Source organism: Podarcis muralis, chromosome 18 (genome assembly GCF_964188315.1).
Source record: "Podarcis muralis chromosome 18, rPodMur119.hap1.1, whole genome shotgun sequence".
Taxonomy (NCBI): Eukaryota; Metazoa; Chordata; class Lepidosauria; order Squamata; family Lacertidae; genus Podarcis; species Podarcis muralis.
Window position 1 is genome coordinate 5794003 of NC_135672.1, and position 22486 is coordinate 5816488.

The window sequence follows — 22486 nt, forward strand, 5'->3', positions numbered from 1 at the left end:
GGTAAAGGGACCCCTGACCATTAGGTCCAGTCGTGACCGACTCTGGGGTTGCAGCGCTCATCTCGCTTTATTGGCCGAGGGAGCCGGCGTACAGCTTCCGGGTCATGTGGCCAGCAGGACTAAGCCGCTTCTGGCGAACCAGAGCAGCGCACGGAAACGCCGTTTACCTTTCTACCGGAGCGGTACCTATTTATCTACTTGCACTTTGACGTGCTTTTGAACTGCTAGGTTGGCAGGAGCAGGGACTGAGCAACGGGAGCTCACCCCGTCGCGGGGATTCGAACCGCCAACCTTCCGATCGGCAAGTCCTAGGCTCTGTGGTTTAACCCACAGCGCCACCCGCGTCCCTTTAGAGAAGGTTGGAAAATGTTTATCGAACATATGGGAAATAACTGTGTACAGCTGAAAACGCTGGCAGCATTAAGATAAATTCAACTGTGTAAATAAGTTATGATGGATACAATAATGGAATACTGAATGGTATAGTTTCTGTAAAATATGCAGGGCTTTATGTTATGCAGAACGAACTATGGAAAGAAAAGGAGGGAAGCCATTGACATTTTAAGGTTGTTTAAATGAATATTCTGAAATGTAAAACAGAAAATTTAATAAAAATGAAATAAAAAAGTGCGTCGCCAGCATGAAAGGTTTGGAAAGCTCTGGGGTGGAGCAGAGACTCTTAATCTCAGGGCTGTGGCTTCAAGCCCCAAGTTGGGTGAAAAACCTTTGCTTTTCAGGATTGGGAGAGGCTTTGGAAGAAAGGGGTTAAGTTTACTGCATGTACAATGTTAAAGGAGAATGTTATGAAAATGTTGTATAGATGGTACTTAACTCCTGTTAAATTGGCGAAGATCTACCACAATTGTGATAATTTATGTTGGAAATGTAAAGAAAAAGAAGGTACTTTCTATCATATGTGGTGGACTTGCTCCAAGGTTAAAGACTTCTGGGGAAAAAATTATAATGAATTAAAAAATAATAATGATGGAATATACTTTTATGAAGAAACCAGAGTCCTTTCTCCTTGGAATAACAGGTTCTGAATAGCCCCCAAAAAAGATGTAAAAGTATTTTTGTATGCCACAACTGCTGCACGGATTTTACTAGCCAAAAAATGGAAAACACAAGAACTACCATCGGTAGAAGAATGGCAGATGAAGATGATGGAGTTTATGGAGCTGGCTGATCTCACTGGGAGAATCCGTGACCAGAAAGAAGAGGAATACCAAGGAGGCTGGAAGAAATTTAAAGACTGTTTGAATAAATATTGTAATATTAAAGATATGTAATCACTTGAAAGAATCAATTAGGCCTAGGACTAAGTTGGGATTAAATAAATAAGAAAATGTTCAATAAGAAAAGTTAGGAAATATGATTATGACTGTGACATGGTTTTATGAAATAATGATATTGGAAACTGCTACATATAATTACTGAGAAATTCAGATGGAAAAGATTTGAGGAAGTCAAATAATATGTTTATGAAGATGGATTTTGAGTAATTAATTAAGTGTTATTGTCGTGGGGAGGCCCAGCCAGATGGGCGGGGTATAAATAATAAATTATTATTATTATTATTATTATTATTATTATTATTATTATTATTATTATTATTATTATTATTCTATTTTATGTTCTATATTCTTTTTTCAGTTTCTTTCTTTTCCCTTTATTATTGCCAATCTTTTCTTTTGCTGTGTTTATGTATGGAAAATAATAAATATTATTGTGAAAAAAGACAGGGAAACCTTTGCTTTTCAGGGGGGTGGGCTGGATAGCCCTTGTGGTCCCTTCCCGTTCTGCGATGCTGCGATTCTATGAAATAAGTGGCGGTGATAGGCCTCCCCATATCGTGACGCACGCCAAGCCCCTGATCTCTTCCTCTGCACTCCTTGGGACGGGAGACAGGGCGAGATCTTCCTTGGAATGCGAAACATGCCACCCGACGGGCTCGGGCCGGGACCGGTTTGTCCAGCTTGGCAGGCTGGCGTTCCCTTTCCGAAACCTCCCTGGTCTCCCTGCTCTCGGCTTCATGCTTTCGCTGGCCTCTCTCTCGCCTGCCTCTCTCGCTGAGCCGGAGGGGATGGAGACCCTGCGGAGGAGCCTGTCCCGCTGGAAGAAGTACCATATCAAGGTCCACCTGGCCGACGAGGACCTCCTGCTGCCTCTGACGGTGAGGCCCACCGACACCATGATGGACCTGAGGGCTCACCTGGTGCGGGAAGGGGTGACCTCGTGGAAGAAGACCTTCTTCTACAACGCCCGGGTGATTGAGGAGCACGAGACGGTGAAGGAGGCCAAAATCCAGAACGGGTCCGTCCTCCTGCTCATCAGCGACAAGAGGTGGGTGCCCTGGGTATCGCTCCTCAGCCAAGCTTAGCCAGGTGCTTAGGAAGTTTGGGTTTGTTTGGGGAGCTGTAGAGTTGGAAGGGACCCCCAAAGGTCATCCAGACCAACCCCTGGCAATGCAAGGAAATCGCAGCGGCGGTCTCTTGGGCTGAGATGTAGTTGAGTGGGAGAGCATCTGCTTTTAGGGCAGCGGTTCTCAACCTGTGGGTCGCCAGATGTTGTTGGACTACAACTCCCATCATCCCTGAGCTCCGGCCTTGCTAGCTAGGGGTGATGGGAGCTGTAGTTCAACAACATCTGGGGACCCACAGGTTGAGAAGGGCTGTTTTAGGGAGATGGAGGTTCCTGGTTTCAACCCCCGAGTAAGTCTGAGAGGGACCCCTGCCCATGGCGAACCAAGCTGACGGACTATGCCGAGATGGCAAAGCCGACTGGAAAACTCAGAAACCAAGAGGACAAAAACTTGATAAAAGAATGGGAATACTGTACAGTGATACCTCGGGTTAAAAACTTAATTCGTTCCGGAGGTCCGTTCTTAACCTGAAACTGTTCTTAACCTGAAGACCACTTTAGCTAATGGGGCCTCCAGCTGCTGCCGCTGCACAGTTTCTGTTCTCATCCTTAAGTAAAGTTCTTAACCTGAAGCACTATTTCTGGGTTAGCGGAGTCTGTAACCTGAAACGTCTGTAACCCAAGGTACCACTGTAATTTATAAGTTATTTAGGAGACTGCTGTAAGCAGATGGAAACAAAAGCAGGATTTTGATTTCACTTGTAGTGTAAAAATGACCATGGATAATATGGTTGGATATAGAAATTGGAGAATGGATGAATATGCAGTAAAAAGGTCAAGGGACCACTGACCATTAGGTCCAGTCGTGGCCGACTCTGGGGTTGCGGCGCTCATTTCACTTTACTGGCCGAGGGAGCCGGCGTACAGCTTCCGGGTCATGTGGCCAGCAGGATTAAGCCGCTTCTGGCGAACCAGAGCAGTGCACGGAAACGGCGTTTACCTTCCTGCCGGAGCGGTACCTATTTATCTACTTGCACTTTGATGTGCTTTCGAACTGCTAGGTTGGCAGGAGCAGGGACCGAGCAACGGGAGCTCACCCCGTTGCGGGGATTTGAACCGCCGACCTTCTGATCGGCAAGTCCTAGGCTCTGTGGTTTAACCCACAGCACCACCCGCATACTTGAATATGCAGTAGTAGATGTTTAAAACGGGACTTATGGAGGGGATGAGGGGAAGTCCCAAGATTCGGAGAATCTTTATATAGTTTTTTTAAAAAACAAATACCGTATTTTTTGCTCTATAAGCCTCACTTTTTCCCTCCTAAAAAGTAAGGGGAAATGTGTGTGCGTCTTATGGAGCGAATGCAGGCTGCGCAGCTATCCCAGAAGCCAGAAGAGCAAGAGGGATTGCTGTTTTCACTGCACAGCGATCCCTCTTGCTGTTCTGGCTTCTGAGATTCAGAATATTTTTTTTCTTGTTTTCCTCCTCCAAAAACTAGGTGCGTCTTGTGGTCTGGTGCGTCTTATAGAGCGAAAAATACGGCATCTGTTTATTTGTACTTAGTATTTGTAAAACCAATAAAAACGATTTCATTAAAAAAGAGAGAAAGGGATCTCTGCCCAAAATGCTGGAGAGATGCTGCCAGTCAGTGTAGGTAAGTGGAGCAAACCTTTGTATCAGGCAGTTTCCTATGCACTCGTCTCAATCAGCCTTTTTGGTTTGAATCGATGAGGACTAGAATCTTGCTTTGCCTAGAGAGGAAGGACCTCAGTTCAGCCATGGAGCGCCTCATTTGCATGCAGGAAACACCAGCTTCAAGCCTCTGCCAGTCAGTGCTGGCATTGCTGAGCCCTGCATAAGACAGCATCCTAAATTCCTACAACTCTGGGCTTAATTCAGGGGAAACTGCAGAAATGTTGATTGAATTCATTTTAAAAACACAGCAAAAAGCCTGCTCTTTAGCCAGCTGTTTTTGCATGCCGCCTGGTTTTGGGGGAGAGCAGAGAGCATTATTTGCAGAGAAAAGACGTACTGTAGAATCCGGGGACCCCAAAGGTCCTCTAGTCCAACCCCCTGCAAGGCTGGAATCGCAGGGAAAGAATCCCCAACCTCTGCTTCAAAACCTCCAGTGGAGGAGCGTCCATTTAATATACAGTGGTACCTCGCAAGACGAATGCCTCGCAAGACAAAAAACTCGCTAGACGAAAGGGTTTTTTTGTTTTTTGAGCTGCTTCGCAAGACAATTTTCCCTATGGGCTTGCTTCGCAAGACGGAAACGTCTTGCAAGTTTGTTTCCTTTTTCTTAACACCGTTAATACAGTTGCGACTTGACTTCGAGGAGCAACTCATAGCACGCGGTGTGGTAGCCTTTTTTGAGGTTTTTAAAGCTTTTTGAGGTTTTTGAAGCTTTTCCAAAACTTTCCCGACACCGTGCTTCGCAAGACAAAAAAAATCGCAAGACGACAAAACTCGCGGAACGAATTAATTTCGTCTTGCGAGGCACCACTGTATGCCTTATGTAGAGCCATCCCCTTGGTGTGGTCTCCTCTGCGGCTAAATTAATAAGGAGCCGAAGTCCTCTTTGCTCAGGTGGGTGCAAAGCCACCTTTGAGAGTCAGAGCAAGATGGGGGCAGAGGGCAAAGGCAGAGCAGGATTTGACCCAGTGAATGGAGGGTTACTGGAGGTGGTGGAATTCAGAATTCAAGTCGTGATATTTTTGCATTTGCCTGTCATTGTTCCGGATACGCAAAGACTATCTAGAAAATAATAATAATAATAATAATAATAATAATAATAATAATAATAATAATAATAATAATAATATTCATACCCCACCCATCTGGCTGGGTTTCCCCAGCCACTCTGGGCGGCTCCCAACAGAGGACTAAAAACAGAATAAAACTCCAAACATGAAAAACTTCCCTGAACACCTTCAGATGTCTTCTAAAAGTCAGATAGTTGTTTACTTCCTTGACATCTGATGGGAGGGCATTCCACAGGGCGGGAGCCACTACCCCAGTGATACTGCACATCGCTCAGTCGGTAGAGCATGAGACTCTTATGGTTGTGGGTTCGAGTCAATAGATTGCGGCCTTGCAAGGGGTTGGGCTAGATGACCCTCACGGACCCTTCCAACTCGTAGGGTTCTATGATAACGGGGCTGCAGGACACCTGTGACTTTCCACATGTCGGAGGACTACAGCTCCCATCAGCCCCAGGTGTTGGGGATGATGGGAACTGGAGTTCAACAAGAATCTGGAGGCCCGTAGGTTCGCCATCTCTGCTGTGTACACTGGCTGTGTGTTGCATTCGGATGTGGGGGAATATTGTACGACTTTCCCTATCCGTCTTGTTTTCGAATGTTCATTTCACGCTGCAGTTCCTGTGAAATTTTGGCTGATATCAGGGACGCGGACTTATAAAAAATATTGGGGGGGCCCGGGAAAGCTCATGAATAATAAATAAGCTCATGAATATGCAAATAAAGTGGCGCCGCCTCCTCGTGAGCGAATAGGGGAGAGCGTGCTGCGCCTATTAATCAGCTCCAAAGGAAATTGGGTGGAGCTTTTGCTCGGGAGGGAGGGCAGGAGGCATGCAGCCCGCCCCTCCCTGTGCATTTTGGGCTGGGGGAGGGGCGGCGATGGCGCTCTGCTGGAGGGGCGCCGGAGATTATTGGGGGGGCGGAGCCCCCCCAAACGAATTTTTGAGGGGGCTCGGGCCCCCTCAAGCCCCATGGAGTCGGCGCCTATGGCTGATATACCCTTTGCTTCCGCTTAAAGGGGACTGCAACAGGCTTTTCCTGGAAGCCAGGAGCATACTAAACATCCATTATACAGTGGTACCTCGGGTTACATACGCTTCAGGTTACATTCGCTTCAGGTTACAGACTCCTCTAACCCAGAAATAGTGCTTCAGGTTAAGAACTTTGCTTCAGGATGAGAACAGAAATCGGGCTCCGGCAGTGCAGCGGCAGCAGGAGGCCCCATTAGCTAAAGTGGTGCTTCAGGTTAAGGAGAGTTTCAGGGTAAGTACGGACCTCTGGAACGAATTAAGTACTTAACCCGAGGTACCACTGCATTTTGCTAGATTTCCAGAAGTGGCTCAACTATAACAGGGAACTGAATAATGGGGGGAAAGAGCACTAAGCATGCGCGACGACGCATGGGTTTTCCGGGAGTGCCTCTTACATTGTGTGGAAGCCTGGATGCAATGTGGAAATTACCGTAGCAGTTAGGGAAACGTAGGAGGAAAAGGAATATTCTGTCTTGTGGATACAGCCACAGTAGCAAATCTTGGGCACACAGAGCCTTGTCTCACACCCTGTCCTTGAGGATGCGAAACTGCTGTGAGTAAAACCAGGAGCACTTTATTGTCTTTGTAATGTGCATATAAGGGATGCGGGTGGCGCTGTGGGTTAAACCACAGAGCCTAGGACTTGCCGATCGGAAGGTCGGCGGTTCGAATCCCTGCGACGGGGTGAGCTCCCGTTGCTCGGTCCCTGCTCCTGCCAACCTAGCAGTTCGAAAGCACGAAGTGCAAGTAGATAAATAGGTACCACTCCGGCGGGAAGGTAAACGGCGTTTCCATGCGCTGCTCTGGTTCGCCAGAACCGGCTTAGTCCTGCTGGCCACATGACCCGGAAGCTGCACGCCGGCTCCCTCGGCCAATAAAGCGAGATGAGCGCCACAACCCCAGAGTCGTCCGCGACTGGACCTAATAGTCAGGGGTCCCTTTACCTTTCATGTGCATATACCTCCCAATAATGCAATCACACCACATGCGAGGATGATGATAGCTTCTCTAGTTGATAAATGAAGGGTGCCTTTGAATGTGCCAGTACCACTAAACCTGGAGTCCTAGAGGTATCCTTGGAAACCAGAACGGATCACTATGCTTAGATCTGGACAAAAACTTCCAGCTCTCTGCTCAAAACCTTAGAATAGCCACACCACCGCCTTTGTTGCTAACAGTGAGACCTGCTTGGAGTAGACCCATCGGAATGACTGGGCACCGCTGGTTTAGATCCATTCCTTTCAATGGGTGGACCCTGTCTGGGTAGAAACTGGTTGGATAAATCCACATTTACCTGCGCGGTCCTAACCATGTCTTCTCAGAAGTAGGTCCTGTTGAGTTCAATGAACCTTGCTCACAGGTAAATGGAATTCGGGCTGCCTTCACATGGCCGTTCATTTCATTTCCCTGGCATTTTCCTAACTGTTGATTTCTGTGTTACAGTCGATGTGTTTGTACGATGTAGAAGTCACTTCTGGGGAAACTAAAGGAATATAGCCCATGATTCGAGCTCATTTCTGTGTTACTTGATCCCAGAAAAAAAACCCACAACTCCTTGCAGCACCTTTAACGTGGAAAATTGCAGGGGCAAAGCGGTGAAATTTGGGGCAATATACTGGCCTATACTGGGACGTGGGTGGCGCTGTGGTCTAAACCACAGAGCCTAGGACTTGCCGATCAGAAGGTCGCCAGTTCGAATCCCCACGATGGGTTGAGCTCCCGTTGATCAGTCCATGCTCCTGCCAACCTAGCAGTTCAAAAGCATGTCAAAGTGCAAGTAGATAAATAGGTACCGCTCCGGCGGGAAGGTAAACGGCGTTTCCGTGCACTGCTCTGGTTCGCCAGAAGCGGCTTAGTCATGCTGGGCACATGACCCAGAAGCTGTACGCTGGCTCCCTCGGCCAATAAAGCGAGATGAACACCGCAACCCCAGAGTCGGCCACCAGTGGACCTAATGGTCAGGGGTCCCTTTGCCTTTACCTTACTGGCCTATGGTTCTTTCCCACTGTTTCTGTGGCAGACTCGTGGGGCAAAGCAAGCACACATGGGCTAAGAGAGTAGGAGAATGGCGACGTGGTCCGATGGCATTCCTGTTGTGTCATACCGTGTAGACGAAATTTAGCTTGGCATGCTGGCATATCAGCCCCAAAACCCACAGCTGTACAACATGAAGCACCAGCATTATAATCAGGAAAATGCAATTTTTATGACGTGGACTGCCCTGAGATCTATGGGTATAGGGCGGTATACAAATTCAATCAAAAAACAATGGGAGAATGACATAGGCTATGAGATTAACCCCACTCAATGGACCAGAATGTGGTCTAAACCCCCCTTTAAATACATATCAATGAAAAGAAAAGAACTCACTCTGAAACTCACCTACAGGTGGTACCTAACACCCAGAAAACTAGCGCTAATGCGCCCAGGAACCTCACCAAAATGCTGGAGAGGGTGCACCTCCACAGGCACATACCTCCACATGTGGTGGGAGTGCCCCAAAATCCAACTATTCTGGACAACAGCCACATGAGAAATATGTAAAATAACTACGCAAGTATTAGACATCACCCCAGAATTGGCCCTACTAAACATCTTCCAAGACAACAATGCCCATTTACACCACAAAGCGCTCATTACCCATCTACTTTCAGCAGCCAGAAACACCATAACTGGAGAGACCTGTCAGGAGTAAGCATGGACCAATGGTACCAAATAGTATGGGAAACAGCCCTACTAGAAAAATTAACCAATAAACTGAAACTGACATGGGGACAAACAGAAGAAGACGCCATCACCCCGGTATGACTCCCCTTTATCACGTACACAGCCCAATAAGACAATGACAATAATCCACCAACAGCATACAAATCAATATGGCTAACCTGATCCAAAACACCTAACTCTGCTTACCTAACCCTAAACCTAACGCTGCTTACCTTCGGAGTAAGCACCATCGAAAATTGTCACCAGGTCTTACTTCTGAGTAGATGCGGTTAGGATCGCAGGGTCACCTGTGACTTGGGAGGGGGAATTCTGCCATGTGTTGGGTATGTCCTCTTAAGCCACAGTTCCTATTGTCCGCCGCCGCTGGCCATGTCGGCTGAGCCTGATAGGATTTGGAGGACGGCAACATCTGGAGGGCAACCGGTGACCCAATCTTGGGGCAGGCGGTACTACAGAGGTAACCGGACCACGGTTTGCCGTGATATAAGGCAGCTTCCTGTGTTTCTGTTTAAATCAGGCCCTGATCCGGAACCTAGAGGACCAGAATCTCTCTTTCTATTTTTAGGGGAAAGGCCGTAGATGAATGGTAGGACATCTGCCGTGTACTCAGAAGGTCCCAGGTTAACCCTCTGCCATCTCCAGGTAAGCCAGTTGGTTAGAGCGTGCTGCCGATGAACGCCAAGGTTGCATGTTCGATACCTGCTTGGGACAGCTGCATTGAAGGGGGGTTGGGCTATATATATGAGAAACAGGGGGGGGGGCTAGTCCTGCCCTTTGCTACTACCCAACTACCCAATTAACCTCCGTCTCCAAGGGCTGCCACGGTCATATCGCCAGGGGCAAGCTGAGACTCTCCAAATGTCCCTATTTTCCAGGGATGGTCCGGGAATAACAGAAGCCATCTAGGTCCAGAGGAGGGCAACCAAAATGGTCAAGGGCCTGGAAATGATGCCTTATGAGGAACGGCTAAGGGAGCTGGGCATGTTTAGCCTGGAGAAGAGGAGGTTAAGGGGTGATATGATAGCCATGTTCAAATATATAAAAGGATGTCACATAGAGGAGGGAGAGAGGTTGTTTTCTGCTGCTCCAGAGAAGCGGACACGGAGCAATGGATCCAAACTACAAGAAAGAAGATTCCACCTAAAGATTAGGAAGAACTTCCTGACAGTAAGAGCTGTTCGACAGTGGAATTTGCTGCCAAGGAGTGTGGTGGAGTCTCCTTCTTTGGAGGTCTTTAAGCAGAGGCTTGACAACCATATGTCAGGAGTGCTCTGATGGTGTTTCCTGCCTGGCAGGGGGTTGGACTCGATGGCCCTTGTGGTCTATTCCAACTCTATGATTCTAGGTTTCTGATTTGATCCCGGACTGTCCTGCTTTTCCCCAACAGGACACCCCTATTTTCATTGGAGAAATGTCGGAGGAGGTGGGAAAGGGTGCCCTAGGTGTTCATCAGAGAAATGTTGGAGGGCACGCAAGCTCATGGGCTATCTATGCCATGGGATGGCACAGAGGCAAACCCTGGAGGTGGAGATCAATTAGGAGAGGGGGGCAGAAGAAGGAAGACCCCCACCCCGAGTGTCTACGTGAGAATTTGCAGACCGCTTCTGCCGGGCTGAAGCTTTCAAGCTGCATCAACAGTCATGGTTGTTGCTTATTTTTCTTTTTACCACGAGAGGCTCCTTCACCCACCTGAAAACTCAGGCCCTCCACCTGCCACGAAAACCTGGAGGCTTCAGGGCAGACCTGGAGGTCGAGCCCGGGCATAGGCAAACACTTCCAGTTGTTTTGGGACTACAACTCCCATCACCCCTAGCTAACAGGACCAGTGGTCAGGGATGATGGGAACTGTAGTCCCCAAACAGCTGGAGGGCCAAGTTTGGCCATGCCTGGCACTAGATGATCTTCCCAGCTCTACAGTTCTAAGATTCTGTGATTCCTGGGCGAGAGGGACCAGTGGTCTGGCCAGGGGTTTAAGGCAGCGTCTTATATTCCTACTCCACTGCCCCACCCATTTACAGGCCTTGTTGTCCTTCAGAGTTTAGCTCCTTCCAGATCTCAAGAAGTTACTGTTAGGATATTCCGTTCCACCTCAAGGAACAGGCATGATTGTTGTGTGTCACGTGCCTGTTTACACTCCAGCACAGCTTGCTGGGAACTTCCGTTTGGGTACAGCTTTTGCTTTTGCCGTTTTGCTTTGGACACGAAGGAGTTCAGACATGTTTCCTTTTGTCCTGCTGTACGCTGAATAAACCACTCGTAAATATGCTCACACAGCCTCTCCTGCCACTTCCGTTTGCGCAGCGTTTACTCTGCTGAGTAGCGTGCCCCAGCTTTTGAAGCTCAGGGCACAGATTCATGCGGCACCAAGGACTGGAGTTCGCCCGGCACACCGGCTGCTGGGTTGGAGCCAGCTGGGGGCCTGCCAGTTTCCCCCATTTCCTTCATTGCTTGCCAACAGTTACATGGCTACCTGGTGGGTGGATTCTGCCTCTCGTGTGTGTGCCGTTTAATAGGTGTGCACGAGTGGCACACAGAAGGAAAACTGCCAAATGTGTTTGCAGAGCTAAGCAGAGCCCAGCATGGATTGAAATGGGGGGGGGGGGACCCGCATGGACTAGATGACCCATGGGGTCCCTTTCCAGCTGTGCTGGGCCCGGGGGTAAGGACTGGTCCAGAATCTGAAGGTTCCGCTAGGAGTCAGTCCGACAGGGCCAAGCCAGGACACGAGGCAGGAAACCAGGCAAGGACAGGTACAGGATCTCAGGCAGGATCTAGCAAACAGCAACGTTGCTCCCGCAACCTGGGGCGGGGTCCGACAGCCTTTTATCTCTGGCGGGGTAGCAGCTGGTCCTGATCCCTCACCGACTGACCTCCCTGTCTTGCCTGAAGGCGAGCACTCCTCCTGCGAGTACTCAGGTCTCTCCTTCTCTCAGACCTCAGTCTCTGCAGCTCGGGAGACGTTGGTGGGTGACTAGACCCAGGGGCCGCCTCAGCCTCCCCTGACCCAACCGGTAGTGGAGCAGCTGTAAGTGATGGCCCAGCTGGAGGCAACGAGGTCATCCCCACATCTGGAGTCAGGGCAGGCTCAGGCCCCTGACTCGGCCTAGCTGGGGTTTGTTGCAGGGGAACCTGTGCAGATTCTTCAGGATCAGGCCCCAGACTTGGTTCAGGTGATGCCTGAAGCAAAGGATCTGGTGCAGACTGAGTCTCCTCTGGTTCCGAGTCCGAGCCCGAGTCCCAGGCCATCACACCAACTCAACAATTCTACGATTCTATGGAATACCCATTGCTGGAAACCACAGGAAGGGAGAACATTCTTGCACCCTGCTTGCAGTTGGCTGGCCGCTATGGGAGGAGGACTGGAATTACAGAATCCTAGACTTGGAAGGGACCCCGGTGGCCATCTAGTCCAACCCCCTGCAATGCAGGAATCTCAACATGTGGTCCTCCATCCCATGGAGTCCAACCCCCTGCAATGATGACCCCCTTTGGGCTCTTCGTATGCCCAATCTCCCTTTAAAAAAAGCAACGTAAGAAGGAGCTCCGGTGGATCAGACCAAAGGCCGTTCCAATCTGCCTCCTTGCTTCTACAGCGGCAAACCAGATCCATCGGCAAACACTGCCAGCAAAGTGATGTGCATAGTTTTAATCCTATGGATGTTTCATGGTATTGCAAGGTTTGGTTTTCCTATGTTTTCATAGAATCACAGAATTGTAGCATTGGAAAGAACCTTTTGCCCGATTGTGTCTCGAACCCACAACCCTGAGATTAAGAGTCTTGTGCTCTATCTATCTGGAAGCTGCATTGGTTCCCGTCAGGGAAAAAGACAGGGTATAAATAGTCATATCTACTACTACTACTACTTGTTTAGTCGTTTAATCGTGTCCGACTCTTCGTGACCCCCTGAACCAGAGCACGCCAGGCCCTCCTGTCTTCCACTGCCTCCCGCAGTTTGGTCAAACTCATGCTGGTAGCTTCGAGAACACTGTCCAACCATCTCGTCCTCTGTCCTCCCCTACTCCTTGTGCCCTCCATCTTTCCCAACATCAGGGTCTTTTCCAGGGAGTCTTCTCTTCTCATGAGGTGGCCAAAGTCTTGGAGCCTCAGCTTCAGGATCTGTCCTTCCAGTGAGCACTCCGGGCTGATTTCCTTCAGAATGGAGAGGTTTGATCTTCTTGCAGTCCATGGGACTCTCAAGAGTCTTCTCCAGCACCAGAATTCAAAAGCATCCATTCTTCGGCGATCAGCCTTCTTTATGGTCCAGCTCTCACTTCCATACATCACTACTGGGAAAACCAGAGCTTTTACTATACGTCCCTTTGTTGTCAAGGTGATGTCTCTGCTTTTTAAGCTGCTGTCTAGGTTTGTAATTGACCACTACTACTATTTAAAACAATATATTAATATAATACATAATATATCATAATAATAATCTTTGCTCAGTCCCCTCCATGGATCTTTGAGTGTGATCACTGGGCAGGCGTCTGGATAAACAATAATTATGGTCGCCGGTCATGTGCTGCACCTCTCCTGAGTCAGACACGTTGTGTACAGAAGCAAAGCCTGTTTTTCCAGGGTGACCTGTTTCCCCTTTGTGCCTTCGGTGGATCTTGTTACTGCTAATCTTCCTTTTTTGAGAAAGAGCAAGACCAACAGACTGGCAGGTGTGCTTTGGCAATGGCTTATTTGCTTTTGCTGCAAATATATCCATATCCCTTTTTTCCTCCATGTTTTGTACTGAGTTGAATAGGATCCAAAATGCAGCAGTCTGATTGGTCCTAGAACAATGCAGCAGTATGATTGGTCTGCAGGAGCCACCCAATCCAGCTCCAGATGGAAGTGAGTCCACAATCTGATTGGCCTACAGGAGAATTCCGGAATTAGCCAATCACGTGCAGCCCATTGTGTAAATAATGTATATAAAGCACTCCAAGTGGCTCAAAGTGGCCTGCATTGTTCTCTATTGTAATACCAAACTTACTGTATGCACGTGAAACATGGACCACTTATAAACACCATCTCCAACTCCTCGGAAGATTCCATCAACGGTGCCTCCGAAAAAATTTACACATCACTTGGGAAGACAGGCGAACTAATGCCAGTGTACTAGAAGAAGCAAAGATCACAAGTGTTGAAGCAATGATTCTTCAACATCAACTTTGTGGAACGGGTCATGTTGTGCGGATGCCTGATTATCGTCTTGCAAAGCAACTCCTCTATTCTGAACTTTAAAATGGAAAGCGTAATGCTGGTGGTCAACAAAAGAGGTTTAAAGACTCTCTCAAGGCACATCTTTAAAAATGTAGTATAAACACCGACAACTGGGAAACACTGGCTTGTGAGCGCTCCAGTTGGAGAGCAGCCTTGACCAAAGGTGTCATGGGCTTTGAAGACACTCGAACTCAGGACGAAAGGGAGAAACATGCTAAGAGGAAGGCAGGCTTGGCAAATCCACACCATGTTCAACTCCTGCCCGGAAACCTATGTCCCCACTGTGGAAGGACGTGTGGATCCAGAATCGGCCTCCACAGTCACCTACGGGCTTACTGTTAAGACTATGTTCATGGAAGACAATCTTCCTTGGCTATGAGGGATCGCCAAAGAAGAAGAAGAAGAAGAAGCACTGTTCTCCCTCTCCTCATTTCACGGAATCATATAATTGTTGAGTTGGAAGGGACCCCAGGGGTCATCCAGCCGAACCCCCTGCAATGCAGGAATTCTGCCAATCTGCTCCGGGGTGGGTTCGAACCTCCAACCTTCTGATCCTAACCACCGCCTCCGTCCAAGTGGACTGGATGCAGCCCAGAGAAGCACTGAAAGTGTTGGGGGAAGAAGGAGGCCAGAGAGGAGCAGGCAGTGGCGAGCGTCCCTTGTCTCTTGCGCTTAGTGGTCCTCTGCTTGGGGTTAATAATAATAATAATAATAATAATAATAATAATAATAATAATTTGTTATTTATACCCCGCCCTTCCCGGTTCAAAAACCGGGCAGCTAACAACAAATTTAAAACACTTAATTGTAAAAGCAGCATATAAACAGTATAAAAACATGAATAACAATAAAATTCAAAATTCAGAATCAATTTAGGGGAAATAAGCATTAGATAATCCCCAGGGCTAGCTGGCTGAATTGGTCCTACTTGGGCCAGCGAGGTGGCCAGGGGAGAATTAGCTGTGGGGTCTCAGAGCGGGTGATCTTCATATAAGGGGAGGGGGAGGGAAGAGAAGGGAAATAGGAGATCAGGCTGAATTCAAATTAAAGGCCAGGTGGAATAGCTTTGTCCAACAAAGGTCCGTATAGTTAAAGCCATGGTTTTCCCAGTAGTGATGTGCGGAAGTGAGAGCTGGACCATAAAGAAGGCTGATCGCCGAAGAATGGATGCTTTTGAATTCTGGTGCTGGAGGAGACTCTTGAGAGTCCCATGGACTGCAAGAAGATCAAACCTCTCCATTCTGAAGGAAATCAGCCCTGAGTGCTCACTGGAAGGACAGATCGTGAAGCTGAGGCTCCAAGACTTTGGCCACCTCATGAGAAGAGAAGACTCCCTGGAAAAGACCCTGATGTTGGGAAAGATGGAGGGCACAAGGAGAAGGGGACGACAGAGGACGAGATGGTTGGACAGTGTTCTCGAAGCTACCAGCATGAGTTTGACCAAGTTGTGGGAGGCAGTGGAAGACAGGAGTGCCTGGCGTGCTCTGGTCCAGGAGGTCACAAAGAGTCGGATACGACTAAACAACTAAACAACAACACAGGCCCTGTGGAAGGAAGTTAAATTCTGCAGGGTCCTGGTCTCATGGGACAGAGCATTCTACCAGGTTGGAGCCATCACTGAGAAGGCCCTGGCCCTGGTGGAGGATAGTCTGACTTCCTTAGGGCCCGGGACCTCTAAGCTATGGTTATTCTTGGACCTTAATGTCCTCTGCGGGGCAGACCAGGAGAGGCGGTCCCGTAAATACGAGGGCCCTATTTGCCACTCCTCCTGGTAGCCCCCAGTCTGCTGCCTGAGGCAACTGCCACACCGTGCCGTGTGAGCGGGCCGGCCCTGTCCGGTACCACCACCTTGACAGGACTCCGGCAGCTAGTCAGATGCCAGTGGTCCCTGGCGAGCAGTTGGCCGAGCTCCTGGTTCGGCCTCGGGGGGCAGCCCTGCGTGCCCCACATTTGAGGAACTGAGAAAGATGCCCTACACACGCAAAGGTAAAGGGTAAAGGGACCACTGACCATTAGGTCCAGTCGTGTCCAACTCTGGGGTTGCGGTGCTCATCTCGCTTTACTGGCCAAGGGAGCCGGCGTACAGCTTCTGGGTCATGTGGCCAGCAGGACTAAGCCGCTTCTGGCGAACCAGAGCAGTGCACGGAAACGCCGTTTACCTTCCCGCCAGAGCGGTACCTATTTATCTACTTGCACTTTGACGTGCTTTCGAACTGCTAGGTTGGCAGGAGCATGGACCGAGCAACGGGAGCTCACCCCGTCACGGGGATTCGAACCGCTGACCTTCTGATTGGCAAGTCCTAAGCTATGTGGTTTAACCCACAGTGCCACCCACGTCCCTACACACGCAAAAGAGGTGTTAATTCCGGATGCTGCGATGCTTTCCTTTGCAGAGTCGGTGACCTGTATGTCATAGCCATGAATATTGATGGAAACATCTGGGGCACGGGACTCTGTCCTGGTGGTTTTCCACCCGACGCAAAAGAAAACAGCATAAAGACCCTGTTTTTCTTCCTGCCCCCTTTTCCTAATGCGCCGGCAGATAATTGGCAGTGTTCGGGAGAAGGAGTCAGCTTCTCCTCCATGTTGGTATCCTTGGGGGGTTGATAATGTTGGCCATAAAAATTCACTTAAGACTCAGCCTCGCAGATTTGGGGGTGGTAGCGATGCTTATGGCCCTGGCTAATATGCAAAATTTATTTATCTGTGTGCTTTCTGAGCAAACTGCTTGGTGTGTGTGTGTGTGTGTTTTTCTTGCTGGCGGAAAGAGGTCACCTCGTTGCGATTCCAGAAGGGGCAGCGGAGCAAACTCTGCTTTTTAATCAGGAGGGTTAACTTTTCCCCCTGCAAGAACATGTCCGGATTATAACTTGCGTTTGCACAAGACCTTTGCCGGAGAGGTTGTCGGTTGTGATCCTTGCGACGACTCTGCGAGGTGGGTCGGTTGCTATTGATTATCTGCTTGCGTGACCCGTTGTGGGGGGTCACTGCAACCCCCGCAGCTCCCTGCCCCGCCCCCAGGGAAACAAATTTAGGGGTTTGCAACACAAGACACAATGTGCATTTAAAGCGTACAACTGTCCGCAGAGCTTTCACAATTACCCAAGCAATTAATTGGCACCAGCCAAACGACGAGTTTGCCTGTACATCTTTTCATGGCTCCCCTGACCCCTGACAACATTCCACACCTCGCCCTTCCTTCCCTCCCTGTCGTTGGAATGTTTGTGAACATTCTGTGACATCACAACATGTCAGTCAATAGCTGGGGCGGAGAAGGATTCTCCCATAGGGCAGCTGCTAGGTATTTATTTATTTTTAATCTTTCAGCCAAGGCAATAGTATGGAGGTTCTTCACAGCTGAGAAATCATACCCATGCTGATTTACTTACATTTATTTATTTATTTTAGCTGGAAAGACTATCTTATTTTTATATATATTTATTAATTTTTTAACCTATCATTTTCAGCAATCATTTAACACAATTTCATATCTTATACAATTTTTTTTTACTTCTATCAATCACATCTGAAATTTTTCCAATCTTTTTCACTTAATTTACATTTCTTAATTTCACTATTACTTCTAATTATCTTAACTAATAACTCTCTTCATAACCTTCCTTGCGATATTTCGTATTTTACTCCTTACAAAACTTCTTGTAATCCTACTAGCGTGATCTGTTAATTACAATTGCTTTTCAGGTAGTTCACATATTTATTCCAGTCCTCTGCGAATCTCTGGTCCCGCGGGTTTCGAATCCTTCCTGTCATCTTATCTAATTCTGCATAGCCCATTAATTTCATCTGCCATTCTTCTTTCGTCAGTAATTCTTCTTGTTTCCATTTCTGGGCCAATAAAGATTTACTTAATTTTTTTAATTCTGTTATTCTTGTTATTTTCTTCACTGGGGAGATAAATATGAGGCGGTGGCAATTTCTCTCTGTTGGGACAGGTCTGATCTGATCCCCCTCCCCTCTTGGCAGTTGTTGATTTGATGGACGTTTGCATGCAGCCTGATGATCTCTTCCTTTCTTTTTAAAAAACGACGCAGGTGATGCTTGCTTTGGGAGGCTGAGGAACTGCCTGGCATGGCGCCATCATTCAGAAAGACGGCGTTGTTTTTCTTATCTCTCACGTGAACAAACAACAGCGGCTAGCAGATATCCAAAGGTAAGCTGTGGAAAGAGAGCACAAACAGGTACACCTTCCCAAACCCAGACGGAAAGCTTTCCTGAGCTCCTGATAGGTGCCATTTCCCCTCCACCTTGCCGGCATTCCTGATGTTTTCCCAATTCATCCCTGCAATTTTGCTAATCACCAGCATCCTGTGAGCAACACTTCCTCCGGAGCTGTTGGAATGTTCTTAAGCATTTTGTGACATCCCTCCGGACCAACAGATGATTCTCCCAGAGCTATTTGAGTGTTCGTAAACATTCTGTGACACCCTAGTTGGCACCAAAGCTGAGGATGCGGATGCTGACCCGAGACAGGATGTTATTGTTATTTTAAACTTCCTGAGCTCTTCTTTCTAAATGATCGCCATCTGCACACCTGCTTGGCCACACCTGGGCTCATCGCCTCTCACGTTTTTAACCCTGTATGTGCTAACTAGCTCGAATCGGACATGCTGGATCAAACCAGTGGCCCAGCTACTTCATTACAGTGGTACCTCGGGTTACATACGCTTCAGGTTGCAGACTCCGCTAACCCAGAAATAGTGCTTCAGGTTCAGAACTTTGCTTCAGGATAAGAACAGAAATTGTGCTCCGGCGGCGCGGCAGCAGCTGGAGGCCCCATTAGCTAAAGTGGTGCTTCAGGTTAAGAACAGTTTCAGGTTAAGAATGGACCTCCGGAACGAATTAAGTACTTAACCGGAGGTACCACTGTATCCTGTTCTCACAGTGGACAGACAGAGCTTAGGGCATGGGTAGGCAAACTAAGACCCAGGGCCCGGATCCGGCCCAATGGCCTTCTAAATCCAGCCCACAGACGGTCCGGGAATCAGCATGTTTTTACATGAGTAGAATGTGTGCTTTTATTTAAAATGCACCTCTGGGTTATTTGTGGGGCATAGAAATTCATTCATTTTTTCCCCAAAATATAGTCCGGCCCCCCACAAGGTCTGCGGGACAGTGGACCGGCCCCCTGCTGAAAAAGTTTGCTGACCCCTGGCTTAGGGATCCAGATAGACTGCCACTGGGCTGGGAGGTTCCATAAGAATGTAAGCAATGGCTAGCAGCCATTGGCAGGGGCCAGTGGTTGGACTAGATGGCCCTTGGGGTCTCTTCTAACTCTGTAGTTCTATGATTCTGCGACAAATCCGTCCTCCTCCTTCCTCGAATTGGTCCAATTCTCTTCGGGAGCCACCTAAGTTGGCCGTCGTCCTTGCCTCCTGCGGGAGGGAGTTCTGGGAGGGGTGGTCTTTTGGTAAAGTTAAAGCTTACTGGGAAATGATATATAATGAATTGAAAAGGATGTTTCAAATAACTTTGGTAAAAAACACACACCCAGAAGCTTAGAAGCTTTTCTTTTGGGAATTATAGCGACAGAACTCCCTAAAATGTATAGAAACTTATTCATGTACATAATACCTCCGTGAACGTCCGCCTTATCTAGTGTCCATTCTGGCGAACGTCTGTGCAAACCCGGAAGTACAGGAATGGGTTATTTCCGGGTTTGCCGCTCACGCATGTGCAGAAGCGCTAAATTGCACTTTGCACATGCACAGAAGTGCAAACTGCTTTTTGGCTAGCGACCCAGGGCTCCGGAACGGATCCTGGCCACAAAACAAGGTGTGACTGTATGCAACTACAGCGGCAAAAATGTCACTCGCCCCAAAATGGAAAGAAGCAGAAGTCCCAGCAAAGGAAGAATGGATACAAAAACTTACGGAATATGCAGAAATGGCGAAACTTACCATAAGAATAAGAAATCAAGATAACTTTTTTTTAAAAATGGAAATGGCTTATTGAATATTTGCAGATAAACTGTAAACAGATAAGAACATTGGCAGGATTATTGTAATAACCTGCAGTTTGAGAAGCGTATATATTTAAAGCAGATGCATAAATGATCAAATTAAGTCAATTTGGATATGGAGAAGATATTAAAAAATAAGTTTAAGGGGCCGTAGAAAAAGGGGGAAGGAAGTGAAGTTTTGAAATGTTAAAATGATAGCGAAATTAGTGAAATGTATAAACTTGATCACAGGTGGTGCTGTGGGTTAAACCACAGAGCCTAGGACTTGCCGATCAGAAGGTCGGCGGTTCGAATCCCCGCGACGGGGTGAGCTCCTGTTGCTCAGTCCCTGCTCTTGTCAACCTAGCAGTTCAAAAGCACATCAAAGTGCAAGTAGATAAATAGGTACCGCTCTGGTGTGAAGGTAAACGGCCTTTCCGTGCGCTGCTCTGGTTCGCCAGAAGCGGCTTAGTCCTGCTGGCCACATGACCCGGAAGCTGGACGCCGGCTCCCTCGGCCAATAAAGCGAGATGAGCGCCGCAACCCCAGAGTCGGCCACGACTGGACCTAATGGTCAGGGGTCCCTTTACCTTTACCTTTATAAACTTGATAGGCATAAACAATATATATATATATATATTTGTTAAAAAGAGGGAGAGGGAGTTCTGCAGTTTGACTAGGTGCTGCTTTGAAGAAACCCTGTCTTTTATCAGTCCTAAATCTTCCCCTCTGTGTTTTCTGTCGCTCCTTGCTAAATTGCAGGTCTCCAAGCGAGGAGGAGGAGGGGAAGAAAGATGGATCCGGAGAGGAACGGAGGCGTTGGCAGAACCAGAAACCGGCGCTTCAGATCCATGACTCTTGGGCATTTCGAGTTGGTGACCTGAGAGAGAGAGAAAGAGAGAGTTTCTGCTTTCAGTCACTCCCTCATGGCGCCTCCACGCTGGGTGATACTTCAGACAGGTTGAGACACGGCAGCCTAGCCCAGTTGTCTGCCGGAAAAGCGGGATTTCAAGGCGAGAGGGGCGGGGTGGCAGCGGCGGAGGCGGCAGAGGGTTTCAGTCACCCACGCCGGGAGAACAGAGGTCAACTTCCTTGGGGGGAGGCTGTGCGGCTCAGTGGTTAGAGCACACACAGAGCCTAGATTCCTGCCTTGCAGGGGGGTTGGACCAAGGTGACCCTCAGGGCCCCTCCCAATTCTGCAATTCAATACCCAGGCAGCGCCGAGAAAACCTTCCTGCCGGCTGCCAGTCAGTGCTGGAGACCAGTGGTGGGCAGGGGCAGAAGGAAAAAGGGGGCGGAGCAACGCTTGCATTGCACAGGAAGTTTCTACGTCCAAACTCTGCCCTCTCTGACCGGGTGAGCGAGAGGCAGGGTCAGATTTCAGAGACGCACCCTGCCTGGCCAGGCAAAAACACGCGAGGAGGGTGTGAAGCAAAGGCAGTGAGGATTGTGGCCTGGGGAATGTTCTGAGGGCCAGGCGGGGAGGTCCAGAGGGCCACATGTATTCTTTATTTATTTATTTATTTATATAAATTTTTATTGATTTTGCAACGTATCATTTTCAACAATCATTAAACATATTTTCATATCTTATACCATTTTTTTTACTTCCATCACTCACATCTGAATTTTTTTCCAATCTATTCACTTAATATACATTTCTTACTTCCACTATTACATTTAAATCTCTTAATCAATATCTCTATTCTTTCTCTACTTAGCAATATTTCATGTATTTCTCCTTACAAAACTTCTTGTAGTCCGACTAGCATAGACTACAAGTTGCTCTTCAAATTTTTGCCCAATCACAAAAATGATAGCAGATTTGAATTCCTCACACCTGAAAACATATTTTTTAAGTCTTTCTCACGGCAGAAATTTGCCAGAAAATAAAGTTTCACCCCCTAAAATCACACACCCTCGTCGTCTAGTCCAATTCCCTGCAATGCAAGAATGGCCTCAAACACTCCTTAAACATGCTCAGACCTCCCCTCCAATAAATCTCAAGTTCTTCAGCTTGAAATGTCACCATCCAGACAGAAATATATGGGACACGGGTGGCGCTGTGGTCTAAACCACAGAGCCTAGGACTTGCCGATCAGAAGGTCGGCGGTTCGAATCCCCACGATGGGGTGAGCTCCCGTTGCTCGGTCCCTGCTCCTGCCAACCTAGGAGTTCGAAAGCACGTCAAAGTAAAAAGGTAAGGTAAAGGTACCCCTGCCCGTACAGGCCAGTCTTGACAGACTCTAGGGTTGTGCGCTCATCTCACTCTAGAGGCCGGGAGCCAGCGCTGTCCGCAGACACTTCCGGGTCACATGGCCAGCATGACGAAGCTGCATCTGGCGAGCCAGCGCAGCACACGGAAACGCCGTTTACCTTCCCGCTAGTAAGCGGTCCCTATTTATCTACTTGCACCCGGGGGTGCTTTCGAACT

The 22486-nt window shown here is 48.3% G+C and overlaps 1 protein-coding gene across 1 annotated transcript; it reads left to right on the plus strand.

The window, feature by feature from the left end:
• The first annotated feature begins 1912 nt into the window (after nucleotides 1-1912).
• On the plus strand, nucleotides 1913-21645 carry LOC114588609 (ubiquitin domain-containing protein TINCR). Its single transcript, XM_077921885.1, has 4 exons — nucleotides 1913-2343; nucleotides 9447-9523; nucleotides 18146-18264; nucleotides 20815-21645. The coding sequence occupies exons 1-2, from the start codon at nucleotides 2033-2035 to the stop codon at nucleotides 9469-9471; spliced, it is 336 nt and encodes a 111-aa protein (XP_077778011.1). The 5' UTR covers nucleotides 1913-2032; the 3' UTR covers nucleotides 9472-9523; nucleotides 18146-18264; nucleotides 20815-21645.
• Nucleotides 21646-22486: the final 841 nt, after the last annotated feature.